The sequence below is a fragment of the Syngnathus scovelli genome, chromosome 6 (assembly GCF_024217435.2).
Source record: "Syngnathus scovelli strain Florida chromosome 6, RoL_Ssco_1.2, whole genome shotgun sequence".
Taxonomy (NCBI): Eukaryota; Metazoa; Chordata; class Actinopteri; order Syngnathiformes; family Syngnathidae; genus Syngnathus; species Syngnathus scovelli.
In genome coordinates this window covers 12,764,878-12,780,536 of record NC_090852.1, presented here as the reverse complement: position 1 = coordinate 12,780,536, position 15,659 = coordinate 12,764,878, and the positions used below count along the sequence as shown (strand labels likewise).

At 40.8% G+C, this 15,659-nt stretch overlaps 2 protein-coding genes across 2 annotated transcripts; one reads left to right on the top strand and one right to left on the bottom strand.

Moving 5' to 3' along the window:
• Nucleotides 1-2,018: 2,018 nt before the first annotated feature.
• Nucleotides 2,019-8,668, top strand: rag1 (recombination activating 1). Its single transcript, XM_049723474.1, has 4 exons — nt 2,019-2,384; nt 3,231-3,585; nt 3,679-4,811; nt 5,587-8,668. Exons 2-4 carry the CDS (start codon nt 3,245-3,247, stop codon nt 7,326-7,328), a joined length of 3,216 nt encoding a protein of 1,071 aa, XP_049579431.1. The 5' UTR covers nt 2,019-2,384; nt 3,231-3,244; the 3' UTR covers nt 7,329-8,668.
• Nucleotides 8,669-9,206: 538 nt separating this feature from the next.
• Nucleotides 9,207-12,376, bottom strand: rag2 (recombination activating gene 2). The gene is made up of 2 exons (XM_049723476.2): nt 11,687-12,376; nt 9,207-11,004 (listed from the first exon to the last, which is right to left on the bottom strand). Exon 2 carries the CDS (start codon nt 10,987-10,989, stop codon nt 9,403-9,405), a length of 1,587 nt encoding a protein of 528 aa, XP_049579433.1. The 5' UTR covers nt 10,990-11,004; nt 11,687-12,376; the 3' UTR covers nt 9,207-9,402.
• Nucleotides 12,377-15,659: the final 3,283 nt, after the last annotated feature.

Sequence of the window (15,659 nt, the reverse complement as noted above, 5' to 3'; positions counted from 1 at the left end):
CTATTTGTCACAAAACACACACTGCATACAATATCAGTTCAAACTACATCATATGCAGCCAATGTATTAATCCAGCCAGTCGTCGCCTTTTATGAAGACAGGAAAATGAGAAGGACCGTGATAAAGTAATTGCAATTCATCCTAAAATTTAACAAAAAGTGTTGTTTTGTTGATTTCCCTGCAAACAAATCAGTTTAAAATGCCATGCCCACATAATATTTTTCTTGGTCATAAACTGTAATATGAGTCTGGCTTTTCAAATGATGGTATATTGCTTTGTCTGAAAAGTTGTTTATCTGAAAATCTTGCTTTTCACTTCCCTGCACAAAATCAGTACAAAGCAGATGGTCATCTATTGTACAGGTTCTTTGGATATATTCAAGTCAAAGGTTCAATAAATTCAGTATGTCAAATACACACATGCATACAAGACATGCAAATACACCCACATGCACTGTTTTTGGATCCTTGATCTTGTCAGTTGCTATGGTCCTTTGTTTGACATGGTTGGGCGTTGCTTGATGTCTTATCGTATTTACGTAAGCTCAGGTTGCTCAGTGACACGTCGCGTCAGACCTTGTTTTTTTCTCATGCCTCTTTGTTGGACGCTGTAGCACCATTGTGTTCAGCTGTGCTTGCTATTGATACTTCATTTATGCTGCCAATTTGAGTTACGGTAAAGTTAAATATCCAGCCATTATCTACCTCTTATCCTTTTAATGGTCACCAGTGAGCTGGAGCCTATTCCAGTTGACTTTGGGGGAGAGGGGTGATACACTCATATTTGGGGAATGGGTAACCAACAAGCATGTTTTTCGAATGTGGGACGAAGGCGACCCAAGCGAGTATGGGGAGAAGAAATTCCTACTGTGACTCCATGCAGAAAAGATGGAGCTGAGAATCAAACCTTGAAGGTCAAATATGCAGAAAACATATTTTTTGCTGCATATTTTATGTCATATATACATGGTACATCTTCAAACAGACATGACATTTAAATGACATTTTAAAATGACAAGCCAATGTATTCAGCAAGATGCCATTTGGATGCCGTTTGCCTTTTAGTGTTGCACCCGATTGCAACCATATTTCTCAGTGGAAATTAAACATTGCTTTCTAAAAATTGTTTAAGGGCTGCAACTAACAATTATATTAATAACCAATTGATCTGACCATTATTTTGTCAATTAAATAATGAATCGGCTTGCTAAAAAGTATCTCAATTTCATTTCAATAAAAAAGAATCAAGCATTATTCCAAATTACTGCACAACATGCCCAAATAAAAAGTAATTACGATTCAGGGACTGGTTTGGTACATAACGCATCATAAATAAAAGGCAAAAATCTTGCTGATTGTTTTCGAAAGTAAAAGCAAACATTTTATTTTTATTCATCACAAAGATAATCATCCCACTGCATAGACGACGACAGAAATTGGATAATATTTAGAGAAACTGAAATGACATTTGGACAATTTTAAAATTTCAAATTAAAAAGATTTCTCAGTAATTAATTGATTATCAAATAGCAAAATGGATGGTTTAATCTGATGACCAATTAGTTGTCGACTCATAGATAAATCCATTTATTGATGAATCGTCTAAATTGCTGAGTGCAATGCAATATACATATGCAGTACATTTATTTTTGGGTTGAAAGCACTGCCTAATTTCCACATGTGATTGTGATACTACAAGAAAGATGAAGGCAAAACAAATTACATTTTAAATCCAGATGTCAAGTTTCTCTCTCTCTCTCTCTCTCTCTCTCTCTCTCTCTCTCCCTCTCTCTCTCTCTCCCACTTATATTTTAAAACATGCACATTTGGTCATTAATGTGAAAACTGTATATGTATATGTTTTTGCCTTTTTTTCTCTGTTTGGTGGGGTAGCAAAGTTGTTTGTCTGCAGCTCAAACTGTGCATGTGTAAACCGCTGTGGCTCTGACCTTGTTTTTTTTCCTCCCAAAAATCAGCTGCTTGCATCAGGTGGCGAGAGTTGACAGTTGGGATCCTGACAAGGAAAGGTATAAACACAAGCCACATAAGTAAAGACAGCATCAATTCCCGGCAATGGAGCTTTGACTCATGGTAACAGATGCCTCAAGCTGTGAAAGACAAACACATACAGCAGTGTGTTTAGGCCTATAGCTCCAGGGCTTCCCTTGTGCCCCCGTGCAGAGAGGAGCCCCAGGGGACTGACGCCAGCTGAGATTAAAAACAAGGTAAGAGCCCAGCTGAATCTTATGCACACAGCCTCAGCTGTTTGTCTCAAAAGAGAGAAGTAAATAAAGGCCTCTAAAATGAAGGAGGTTTCCAGGGAGCACATTGAAAGATGGTTAGACAGGAGATGCTGTAAGAAGAGTGCCATCGGTATAATTATGGTAAGACAAAAAATTGATCAAATAATTCATACATTATTCAACATTCTTATGATCAGCTTGCTTTACAGTAATGTCTAATGTGGTAATGTTAATTCAGCTAGAATAAGGTCAACATTGTAATATTTGCAGTTTGCCGAAACATCATATATTCAAATGTCTGCTAAATTAAGTGCTGCTAAATTGAACAATGTTGTATTTGGAATAATACATTATTATCTCTATTTAGTGCGATGGCATCTTGTTTTCTTTCCCTCTTTACCTCCCCTGTCAGTATCAATGCATTGTGAAATAAGTTTAACTGTCTTCAATTTTCCCCCTGCCTTCACAAAGCCACTTTATGGCTCCCGGAGCTCCGATCCTCTCTCCATCTTGGAAAATGACAAATATAAATGATTGACAGTCTTCCAGGGATAAGGCTGGGTGGGTGGTTAGGGGGGGGGGGGGGGGGTGTTAACAAGTTCTCTGTGTCAAAGAAATACAGTCTGATAGGCTCCCAGGGCAGGAAGAGATGAGATGAGAGAAATGAAGATTTTGGCGCTATATTGATCACACAGCGCTTGTTTCACGAGGTCAATATATTGGTGTAAAACAGTCCTGCAGGTCAGTAGTCACGTCTTGTTCAATGGATTTTAGGTTACATATGTAAAGATATGTTTGATAGGAATGACAATTGTTAGGGCGCCAAGCCAAAAGACCCTGGGTTGGGACAAAGAAATAGTTAAAACCCCCAAATGTGTCTTTACATCTTTGGGATGAATTTGTTCATTTTCCCAAAGATTTGTCACCCACTGCATTTTAATGCATTCTCATCTTACTTTGTTATTCCATCAACTTCTCCTCTCCTAGGCTCAAGTCCAATCATGGCAGAGGAAAGCCTGGAGACAGATGGCCCCAGATCATCTATGCCGGCAGAGCTCCACCATCCCTATCCTAAGTACACTCAGTGGAAGTTTAAACTGTTTAGAGTAAAGTCCATGGAGAAGGCCCCTATGTCAAGTGAGACAAAACTTGAGAAGGAAGCCATGTCTGGCATCACTAAATCTAACGTCTGTACAGCTCCAAATGTACAGTTAGATAATGGTAGTACAGGTAGCGTTATGAAATTGTGCCCAGATGCAAAAAGCAAGAAAACTACTGAACCACCTGACCAGAGCATGGACATGAAGCTAGCAGAAATTGACACTCACATAATCCACCTCAGGTAATTAACATTAAGCCTTGATTTGATAACATGCTCTGTTTCATCTCACATTGACAGATGTAATAATAATATATTTTTTTATTTTTTATGAAGAGGTCTGTGCCGTCTTTGTGGAATCCCATTAAGAAAAATCAGTGGCCCAATCCATGATGTTCACGCAGTTCTGGATAACGACAGCAAGAATTGCTTACGCAAAATGTGCTGTACATCAACAAAATGGCCAGAGGTCATCCACAAGGTTTTTAAAGTGGATGTGACTGAAGATACAGAATCCGTCCACCCGCCTTCCTTCTGCCATCGCTGCTGGATGACTGCCATACGAGGAGGGGGTGTATGCAATCTTTCCAAGACAAAAGTCCCTGAGTGGAAACCTCATTGCACCCTCTGTCAGCTTTGCTCACCCAAGAAACAATTATTCCACAAGACTGGCAGAAAGAGGATGAAAACCACTCCCAGAGCCCAAAGCTTAGCAAAAAGACCCAAGTTGGACCACAACCACATCACTGTCAGTGGTGAGAGTCGAGTTCTGAGACCATTTGGCAGCCATCTTCATGGATCTGTCGTTAAGACATGGAGAAGTCCCAGTGTCCAAAGAGAGCATTGGGTGAGGACCATCACACACTGTCAGAAAGAGCACCTGAGTAGCAACCTTATATCTGAGAATTTCCCAGTTGATTTCCTCTGTTCTTTCACTTGCATGGTGTGTGACCATCTGCTCTCTGACCCAGTTCAAGCCCCCTGTGGGCACCTCTTTTGCCACAACTGTATTATGAAATACAAAAACTTTATAGGGCCTCACTGTCCTTCCTGCAACTTACCCTGCTCCAGCGATGACCTCATTCCTCCTGCAAAAACCTTTTTGTTAGTCCTGCATTCTCTGCTTTTGCGCTGTCCGAGAGACGGCTGTGGTCAGCATGTAAAACTAGACTCATTTAAAGCTCACTGTATGAGCCATGATGCGGAAAAGCAGGATGCTAAACAGCAATCATCACAGCTTGACAACTACCTGATAACCAATAAAGGGGGAAGACCTCGCCAGCACTTGCTATCCCTCACCCGTCGTGCCCAAAAGCATCGACTGAGGGATCTGAAGAACCAGGTGAAGATGTTTGCAGACAAAGAGGAAGGTGGTGACCTAAAGTCTGTGTGTCTGACACTATATCTGCTGGCACTGAGATCTGGGAATGAACACCGGATGGCAGATGAGCTGGAGGTCACGATGCAAGGTAAGTGGCCATGAATCAGTCTCTTGTTCAATCAGTTTACACCCCCTTAGCACCAAAAGACAGACACAAACAAATTAATTAGAGCTCATTAAATTCTGCCATAGTCTGAGGGCAGCACTCATCCCTTAATTAACAATGAGTTGAAAAGTTCACTGTTTAGTAGAGAAGAGTTTCTGTGATTTTGATTGCAAAGCTTTTCATGCTTGTCCATTGTGTTTTTGATTGCAAAGCTTTTCAAGCTTGTCCATCTCTGTCCATTAAGCTAGCATTGTTGGCCTTTGGTGAATTTCTCAAGCTCTCACTATCCTTCTGCCTGACTGTCATGCTTTCATTTTCACACCCCTCTATGATAAATGATATAAACTCATGTGAAGGGCCTGTTAGAATCAGATCATCAGCAGCTCTTGTATCTGCAAATGACACAGACAGCACCAACGTTCCCATTTGGGAATTGAAGGCAGCTGGTGTCTGTTTTCATCTGCAGCCAATACAGCTCGCCTTTTCAGCGGCTTTATTGTTTCATCCTCAAGCCCATTATGACATTTAGAAATAAGGAAACATTACATTGTTTATCCAAGGGTTTGTGTGCTCTGGACAACAATACATTCATGATCTTGCTGTGTTGTTGTAGGAATGACTCAACATTTAAATGAGAAAAAATTTCCCCAGCTCTTTCTAAAGTTTGGGCTTCACAGTTTGATGCTGAATAATTCTCTTTGTGTTTAATTTTGCCTCATTCTGTGTTTGAAACTTTTTAATTTTTCTCTATCTACAGGCAGAGGCTTTGCGTTGCACCCTGCTGTGTGTTTGGCCATCCGGGTCAATACTTTCCTGAGCTGTAGCCAGTATCACAAAGTGTACCGGACTGTCAAAGCCACCAGCGGCCGCCAGATCTTTCAGCCCTTACACACTTTGCGTGCTGCAGAGAAAGAGCTTCTCCCTGGCTTTCACCAGTTTGAATGGCAGCCAGCTTTGATGAACGTCTCTTCATCTTGCAACGTTGGTATCATAAATGGGCTCTGTGGCTGGACTTCCTCTTTGGATGACTCACCATCCAATACCATCACACGCCGATTCCGCTATGATGTGGCTCTGGTGTCCGCAATAAAGGATCTGGAGGAGGACATTGTGGAGGGGCTGAGAAAGAAGGGGCTGGAAGACAGTGCCTGTGCCCAAAGCTTCAATGTTACGATCAAAGAATCTTGTGACGGCATGGGAGATGTCAGTGAAAAGCACGGCGGAGGACCACTTGTCCCTGAGAAAGCTGTTCGCTTCTCTTTCACCATTATGTCTATTTCTGTATTGCTTGGTGAAGATAATAAGCAGGAGGTTACAATCTTCACTGAGCCAAAGCCAAACTCAGAATTGTCTTGCAAGCCCCTCTGTCTGATGTTTGTCGATGAAGCGGACCACGAAACACTCACAGCTGTCTTGTCGCCCATGGTTGCAGAACGTAGCACAATGAAGGAGAGCAGGCTCATCCTGTCAATAGCTGGACTGCCTCGATCCTTCCGCTTCCAGTTTAGAGGCTCAGGCTACGACGAAAAGATGGTTCGTGAATTGGAGGGCTTGGAAGCCTCTGGATCCACGTATGTCTGCACACTGTGTGACTCGAGTCGAGTGGAGGCTTCTAAAAATATAGTACTCCATTCTGTCACACGCAGTCATGATGAGAACCTGTCTCGCTATGAAATCTGGCGAACCAATCCATTTTCTGAGTCTGTAGAGGAACTGCGGGACAGAGTCAAGGGGGTCTCTGCCAAGCCCTTCATGGAGACCCAATCCACACTTGATGCGTTACACTGTGACATTGGTAATGCCACTGAGTTCTACAAAATTTTCCAGGATGAAATAGGCGAGGTGTACCGAAACAAAAATCCCAGCCGGGAGGAACGGCGCAGCTGGCGGGCAGCCCTGGATAAAGCACTGAGGCAGAAGCTGAAACTCAAACCTGTGATGAGGATGAACGGCAACTACGCCCGGAAGCTAATGACCTTCGAGGCTGTGCAAGTGGTGTGTGAGCTGGTGCCCTCAGAGGAGAGGAGGGAAGCCCTGAGGGAGCTGATGCGGCTGTACCTCCAGATGAAGCCTGTGTGGCGCTCTACATGCCCAACCAAAGAGTGTCCCGACCAGCTCTGCCGCTACACCTTCAACTCCCAGAGTTTCGCCGACCTCATTTCCACTACTTTCAAATACAGGTACAACGGCAAAATAACCAATTATCTGCACAAGACCCTGGCCCATGTCCCCGAAATAATTGAGCGGGATGGATCCATCGGTGCATGGGCTAGTGAGGGGAATGAGTCAGCAAACAAACTGTTCAGGCGTTTCCGTAAGATGAATGCACGTCAGTCAAAAGCCTTTGAGCTTGAAGATGTCTTGAAACATCACTGGCTCTACACATCAAAGTACTTACAGAAGTTTATGCAGGCTCATAAGTACTCTGCCAAAGCCACCGTTGACCCAACAGAAATCCAGGACAGTGAAAGTCTGGCCCACGAGGTCTTTGATTTTTGATACGTTTTGTGTGAAATTAAGCATAAATATTTCAATTTCACTAATTTAATGTAATTTGGTTTTAAGTTTTTCTTTTAAACTCCTATTCTTTTAAAACTGTTTCTCTGAGAGCTTTGTCAAGTTTCAGTTTGTTTATTCATTCATTTATTAATGTTGGACTTGACAGAACGACAATGTTTAAGCTGTTGGACTTTATTAATTGCATGTCTTGGCTTTTTCGATGGTCATGTTGAAATGGTAGTGAATTTATATGGACAGTCACTGGCGGAGCTAGAGGGGAGGCCGTGGGAATACTGCCACCCCTTAAATATGTGCCAGGCCCAATAATTGACTTTTTGGTATTTTCGGAAGAATTTCTTTGGCCCCCACGCCCTTTTCTGTAAAAAAACAAAAACAAACAAACAAACAAAAAGAAATTTATTTTGCAGACACACGAAGATAACCTTGCCCCCCCCACCCGCAGAAAACAAATCTTAGCTCCGCCACTGGAGTCAGTGACACACAGACTCTCATTTGGCAACAAAAAACTCATTTTTCTTTTCCTGTGAGTGAAATATGGCTTATTTTATTGCAGGCATGTGACATCTTTATGAATTTATGAAGTGGATATTTATGAAAGCAGACGAAAATGGTATAACTCATAGTGGAGAAATGTGTTAAATTGACCATATTTGAGAATTTGTAGTCATTTTGAATAGAGAAAAATGTAATCACAGCAAGTTTAATGCTATTTGTTTCATGGCTGCCCTCTGCAAAAGATTAATTTATTGCTTTATCCTGGCACCCTCGAGGGCGGAATATCTGCCAGGTCACTTTGAACCAAATTTTATCTTTTTTATTTTGTACACATTAGATAATACATCATGCTTTATTCGACATCTTCACATAAAATAAAGCATATACTGGCCTTTTTCATAAATCATTAAAGTGCATTTTAAAGCCAAACATCTTGCAGAGTCTCGAGCAGGGATTTTTCTTTAGCTCGGTATAAAACTGCACTTTTCCTCTTTTGACATATCTTCATCACACTGGCTTAAGATGGAGGAGGGACAGAAGGATGTTATATAAAGTTTGTTGGCAACTTTATTTCTTTGATTGATTGCATTGTCTTTTCCTGCCCTTGACATTTGTGGGTGCGACAAGCAATTTTGTTTTCTTATTTTATTGGATGTTTGATTCCTTTTTACTGTCATAAGTGCAACAATACACCAGCAGGGCTGTCGCTGGCCTCAACAGACATCATCTTTTAGAATGCATTTTATGACGGCTTGTCTCATAGATGTGTTTTTGCAAAATAAATTGCATCTCCAAGTAAATTGGTGATGGATGATTCACAAACATTTCCGTCTTAGCTTTTCTCATTTTCTGTTTGTCCTCTCCACTGAATTACATGTCAGTTTGCACATCAAATTTTTACAGTTGATAGGTGGAACTTTTTTCAATAATCTATTTATGTGTTTTTATAAATAAAGACAACACAATTAAACACCCCTTACTATTACATCTTTGAGCCGAACACAATTGTCGGGTGCATACATGATTATTTTCTTCTAAAGTATGCTTTCACAGATACTCAAAATGAGGTCATTGTGATTTCATTCATGCCATGTAGATACATATATTGAATGAATGAATGAATCTTTATTTCGAACATGATTTAAAGAATCAAAGCAATAAAAAACAAACAATATACATATATCACTGTTCGAAAAATGAGTGAATGCTTGGATGTTTTTACACTCATGAATACATTTGACATGTATCCTGCAGTTATTTTTCTATTTTGGGACTTGCAAAAGTTTAGAAACATTTGACTTAATCTCAAACATTGGCATTTGTCTGAAATAGAAGAGACATGAAGAAGTCAAGGCTACAAAATTTCATTTTCACTGTATTTTATTTAATGACAAACACAACCACTCTCTTGTTGATTCATTTATTTTTCCATAAAATGAACAAGAAAGTGTCATTCAATGATTAGTTCACTACGGTCACTGAAAGCAAATGTAAACAATTAGGAAAAACAAACAAAAACAATCAAAAACAAATGTTATTTCACAACATAATAAACGTGTTAATCAAAAAGTCTCCTGAAAACCTTTTTGGCTCTGGGCATCTTGAGGGATGTATGAGATTTCCTTTGCTTGACTTTTAAAGGCTTATGTGTTAGTGGTATAACCTTTCGAGGTGGGGTCATCTCCTGCTTCGGAAGACCCCCGTGTTCTCGGCAGAAGTATTTTTTGTTTCCCTGCGAGAGTTCGAGGAGCATTGTTTCAGACAGCCCCATGCACTGGGCATGGACCCAGTGTCCTGCCTCTCCTTTGGAACAAAAGATCATGGCTGGCCATTGGAGCTCAGTGGAGTAATACGGCTCCCATGTATTGACGTCCAGCTGACAACCACGGCAACATTTGATCCAGTAGCCATATTGCGACTCATCCTCCTCATCTTCCTCATTGTAGGTATTACCTTCACCCTCACTACTATCATCAAGCTCTTGAGGCTCACGGCCAAAATAGAGCTCATCTGAATCTTCGAGAGGAGTGGAATTGTCTGTCAGTTCTTGGCTGCAACCCTGCTGGTCTTCTTTGCTGTCAACCTCTTTCTGGAAGTTTACTAGATAGAAGTAATTCATATTTGTTTGGCACGACCTGCCCTCACTTGGTACAGCTAGCAACATTCTCTGTTCCCCTGCGGCACCGCCATACCAAGTCCCACTGTGAACGATATCTGGAGTCCAGTTTGGGGGGTCAAGAGGTTCTATGTTAATCCCCTTCTCATCCAGAATGACAGTACTGCACTCCATTCTTTTTTGAGAGTTAAATTGATACCCTCCTATTATAATATACTTGTGAGCGGGGCCTATGCGAGTGATCATTGCGCTTGAGATGGACAGACCAAAGTCGAGAAGCTCACACGACAATAATGGACAACCTTGCAGGAGTTCGACGTGCAGACAAAAGAGCCGAGGTGGCCGGCCGTCACTTTTCAAAGAGTGACCGCCGAGGATGTAAACACGGTCCTCTCTCGCAAGGGCCACGTGGAATGACTGTCCATCACAGAGCTCTGGAAAAGTGTAAGCAGAACAACAACCAAACTGCATGTCGAACAAGAACACTTGAGGAGGACAATCAATGACACAATTCCAGTTCTCTGAGGTCCTCTCTTTTGCAGGCATGTAGGACCTTCCGCCAAAAACTACAAAGGCTGTCTTCCCTTTGCTCTGAACTACCGTGACTGTGTGGCCATATCTAGCACCTGGCACTTCTCCAACTAGTTCTTTCTCTTTACATTTCAGGGTCAGTTTGCGATTGCAGCCACGACTATCCATGCTCAGTGCATAAAGACTTGTTGAGATGTCATTGTTGGGGGTGCGGCCACCGTGGATGAGATAACTCTCCGGAAGTCCATCATGTGGATCAAGGCGGCAAACGGCAGGATAACGCAAAGGAGGAAGGTACTGGGAGTCATTGGAGAAAGATATGGCTCTCAACCTCAGCTCACCATGTTTCAACCGCACACCAAATACTCCTGTTGGGCAGGAGCGCTTTGGCCATCCTTTCTGGCCAAACAGGAGAACTTCACCGTCAAGCTGCAGAAGAGAACAGCCAGGTTGCAGAAGACCTTCGCAGTTGACTGGCTTTAATGGTTGCAGAGTCATCCTGGGTGCAGGTGTCTGCTTCAAAACAGCACACAGGCACGCACACACAGATGTTGTTTATTTTCATCACTTTTTTAAAATGACTTCCTGGTCATCATCATTATCAACATAATGGTTCCCTGTCTCATCTTAATAATATAATAAAAACTTAAACTCACATGTAAAATGTGGACATTACAATAACATTTTAATTAGAAATAACCACAGTTGGACGGCCTATTTTGTTCAGAGCAAACTATGCCACAAGTCAATTCAAACTAGATAAAGTGGGATTTATTTTGTCAACCTTACATCATAGTTACAATCATACAGTTTCATTCTTATAGGCTAAACATGAATAATTGATTGATCTGTCTACGTAACCTTGCTCTTTTTTGACCATATCAAAATTGGTTGCATTTGATGTAGTACAGGAGTAACAACTATTTAAATGTTATCAGCCTAATCTAAAGCTTGGTTCATTATTACTGAAATACCACTGCTAGACAAACAAAATGACGAGAAAAAAACTCCATTACCAGCAGCACAAGTTGACATTTATTTTAAACAATCCTTTGTTCATGTTTATTTTTATATACAGTGTCTGTACTGTAACATACAGGTTATTATACTATTGTAATAAAATTATGAAAAGTACCCATCAATATTTGTAACCTCATAACTTCCAGTAATTTCAGATCAATTTTAATGTGCTTACCTTGCAGTCAGGCCGAGGAGTTGAGCGTGTTGAGACCTTTAGCTCACTTTACTGTGAATTTTAAGATCACTAAACTAAACCTAATCACTCTTTATATAGCCTCTCTTTGACAAAAGTAGACTCTGGCAGTGAGTTTGTGAAGCTTCGTTGACTCACAAACACTTCCAGTTCTTGAGGTTAACTGTGTGTGACTGCTGTTCATTGGCAGCGCTGCCTGAATGCATTTAGCAAGTCACTTCAGAGGTACAGTCACAGATAAAACACACCTAAGAAGCTAGGAAAAGCAGCGACAGATTTTGTTGTGCAGTCTGAACTCATCAGATGTTTAAATATGTTGAGCTATGCTTGTAAAAAAGCTTCAATGACATGCCTTAAAAAACAAGTGGTCTGTTTGTTATTCTTTTACTTCCTAAATTTCCACAAAGGAGCACACAAATGGTGTCATACACTAATTGTAATTAACAACAGCTAAATAATTAAGACATGCTGATAATTGCTACAGAGGCCACATCACAACCAGCATGAAAATACAGTAAGGCGGAAAAATGACCTAAATTATGCAGTCAATGTACGATGACAGAAAATTAGTCATTGACTCTTGCAGCGGAGCAGATATATTTAGGACTGCCCATTCTCAATGCCACAACAAGAAAAATATTCTAATACACAAAATCAAAAGTGACAAAAGACAGTGTTCATTTATCCATCCATCCATCCATTTTCTGAACCGCTTAGTCCCCACGGGGGTCGCGGGCGTGCTGGAGCCTATCCCAGCCGTCATCGGGCAGTAGGCGGGGGACACCCTGAACCGGTTGCCAGCCAATCGCAGGGCACACAGAGACAAACAACCATTCGCACTCGCACTCACACCTAGGGACAATTTGGAGTGATCAATCGGCCTACCAAGCATGTTTTTGGGATGTGGGAGGAAACCGGAGTGCCCGGAGAAAACCCACGCTGGCTCGGGGAGAACATGCAAACTCCGCACAGGAAGGGCCGGAGGTGGAATCGAACCCGCACCCTCCTAACTGTGAGGCGGACGTGCTACCCAGTGCGCCACCGAGCCGCCGTGTTCATTTATAATGCCATAAAATCCTGACTGACATTTCAGTTTAAGAGAAGAATTATAATAATAATAATAATAATAACAACAATGTAATAATAATATAATAAGTAATATTATCTAGGAATATTTACAAATTAAGGGTTCGGTTCATCAACAAGTGTTTCTTTTTTCTCAAACGTCATAGCTATAAAGAGCAAGGCATGGTAAAGTCTATACTGCGCAAGAGTTTATATAGGTCAAACTTAAATACAAATAATGGAAATAGGAAAATAGGAAATACTTTTTTTAAATCAGGGACACACACTATCTGATTAAAATTGACTGTTGACAAGTGTAATTATATCCAATGACTTAAAAACAAGCGATTTTATTGAGACTAAACTAATTTTGTTTGACAGATAGACATTTTCCAGTGTATTTATCAATTGTATCCTTTATTAGTATGCAACATTTATTGTTGTACAGCTTAGATTGTGTTGCATTCAATTAAACACTTAGTTTCAGTGTTGCCCAATGTATGCTTATTTTCTCATGTGTTTACACTCACACAAAGCCTCTTCTGTCTTCCTTCTGCTCATCCCTTAAGGTTGTGCTCATTTCTGGCATCAAAATTAATTGCAGGCTTTAAAAATTGCCAGCAAGCCAAACAGACCCACATACATTTTAATAGAGTTGCTTCTAGGAGGGATTTCATTTGTGCACATCTCATTCACCTGCTGATTAAAATCTGTATATTGTACACAGGCCATTGAGCCATATAGATCAGTACGTGTGCATATTAGTCTAAAATGATGTTGCATGATGAGATGATGGCAAAGATGTCTGTCCACCCATCTGTCTGATCAGCTGAGGTTTGAAAAGAAAGAACACACCTAAACACCCAGAGAAATACTGAACTCAAAGCAGATGTACACTCTCTCATTAACATAATGTTTTTGTGCTCTGAGCAGCTGAGCGAACACTCGAACTGTGAAAAACAAAGGCTGAAACCACAAGTGCCTGGAAAACCGTTAGGGCTTGAAAAGTGTGCAGCACCTGTGTGCCTAAACCGATGTTTACAGAGCCGAGTTGTGGAGAGAAGACGTTTCCCATGTTCCTGGAGGATATTACATGATGTCTGTCAGTTGGAAGTGTTTTGTCTTTATTTCCCAACAATTGTTCCGTCTGTAGAAATTCAGCAAAGAGAGGAAAACTCAACTTTTTAGGCCACCTCAAGGCATTCACTCAGAGTACTGCTGAAGCATGCTGTGGAGCCACTAATGGGCTTTTTTTGTGTAATGTGCAGAGTATGCAGTGTGGGCGCACCTTAGGCAGTGCATGGATCTGTACATAATTAATAGAAGAAAGTCATTAGACGCTACAGTGGCACCTGTTTCTGTCCCTTGTAATGCATCACTATCTGGCTGTTGCTACCCTGATTTTGACAGATGACATCTGTTCGAATCCTTTTCTTGCAAATCTGAAACAAGGCACATCATCACCATCTAAACTCTGAGTAAAAATGTACTAATCATTGACCCAATGCAGAATCTCTAAAGTTGAATCCAATCCATTTTGTGAGGTTGTTTGACTTCAATTATTCAGTACATATTTGTATAAAACACCTGACCATGATTCTAAAATATGAAAAGTTTTAAAAAGACAGCCATTCAATTATTTGAAAACACAATAAATTGATTGGTATTCTGCTGTAAAGGCAAAGAATAGGAAGAAGAAAACAAAGAAGGCAAAAACAAGGTCTCGAAGAAGACCATGGGTCATGTTTCTGTTTGGCTTCGTTTTGTAAAAACGCATAGAATTCTTTTGTGATTTTGACGTGAATTGGTTTGTTCCAAACATCCGATAAGCAGCCCATGATACAAAGCACGTGTCATTTAACAAAGACCATCACAATAAGAAGCTCCATGCATTGATGTCCATGCCAGTGTCCGCCTGCTTGCAGCCCGCGTTAGTTTTAAGGTAATTATTTAAATAAAGAAAAAACATACTTTAATCTCCATGATTTCTTGCCATACACTGGCCTACGGCAGATTGCATATGCTCTTCACTTACATAAAGAGCCAGTAACACACTGTTTTTGTGGACAAACAATTTGTGTTTCTTTGCCCATACGTACTTTCTTTATAGGTGATTACATTCCATGATGCCATAGTGACTAGAGATTGAATGCATTTATTGTTGTTTTTTGGTCTTACACTTAGATGAAAATAAATCTTCACATTCTCTTCTGATGCTTTATTGATCACAGAAAGAGAAAAATTGTATTATTTGATGCAACATTCTGTACTAACTGTGCATTGAGAAATTCTTTGGAGTAGCTTTACCATGTTTCTCACGGTGAAAAACGTGTGTGTTTGTGTGCGTGTGTGCGTGCATCTGTGAGTGTATTTGTGTGTGTATCTTCACCGGATTGATATTTTCATGATAGCATGATATTTTATCCAATAAATTCCAGGGGCTTGACTTACTACTACTACTAATGTAATAATAATAATAATAATAATAATAATAATAATAATAATAATAATAATAATAATAATAATAATAATAATAATGGTGGTGCACTGATGAGAACGTCCGACTCGCAGTTCAGAGGGTGCGGGTATGATTTCACCACCGGCCCCTCCCTGTGTGGAGTTTGTGTGTTCTTGCCGTGCCTGCATGGATTTTCTCCGGGCACTCCGGTTTCCTCCCATATCCCAAAAACATGCAATGGTAGGCTGATTGAGAACTGCAAATTACCCGTAGGTGTGAATGTGAATGGTTGCTAGTCTTTGTGTGCCCTGCGGTTGGCTGGCACCCGGTTCAGGGTGTCCCCCGCCTACTGCCCGAGACTGCTGGGATTGACTTCAGCATGTTTGCGAACCTCGTGAGGAGAAGCGGTTCAGAGAATGGAAGGATACTACT

Excerpts from the sequence above, each read along its gene's own strand:
- rag1 (XM_049723474.1), top strand. The coding sequence starts at position 3,245 with ATGGCAGAGGAAAGCCTGGAGACAGATGGCCCCAGATCATCTATGCCG. Across the intron at positions 3,586-3,678 it reads ACTCACATAATCCACCTCAG|AGGTCTGTGCCGTCTTTGTG; the intron begins GTAATTAACATT and ends TTTTTTATGAAG. Across the intron at positions 4,812-5,586 it reads GCTGGAGGTCACGATGCAAG|GCAGAGGCTTTGCGTTGCAC; the intron begins GTAAGTGGCCAT and ends CTCTATCTACAG.
- rag2 (XM_049723476.2), bottom strand. The coding sequence starts at position 10,989 with ATGACTCTGCAACCATTAAAGCCAGTCAACTGCGAAGGTCTTCTGCAA.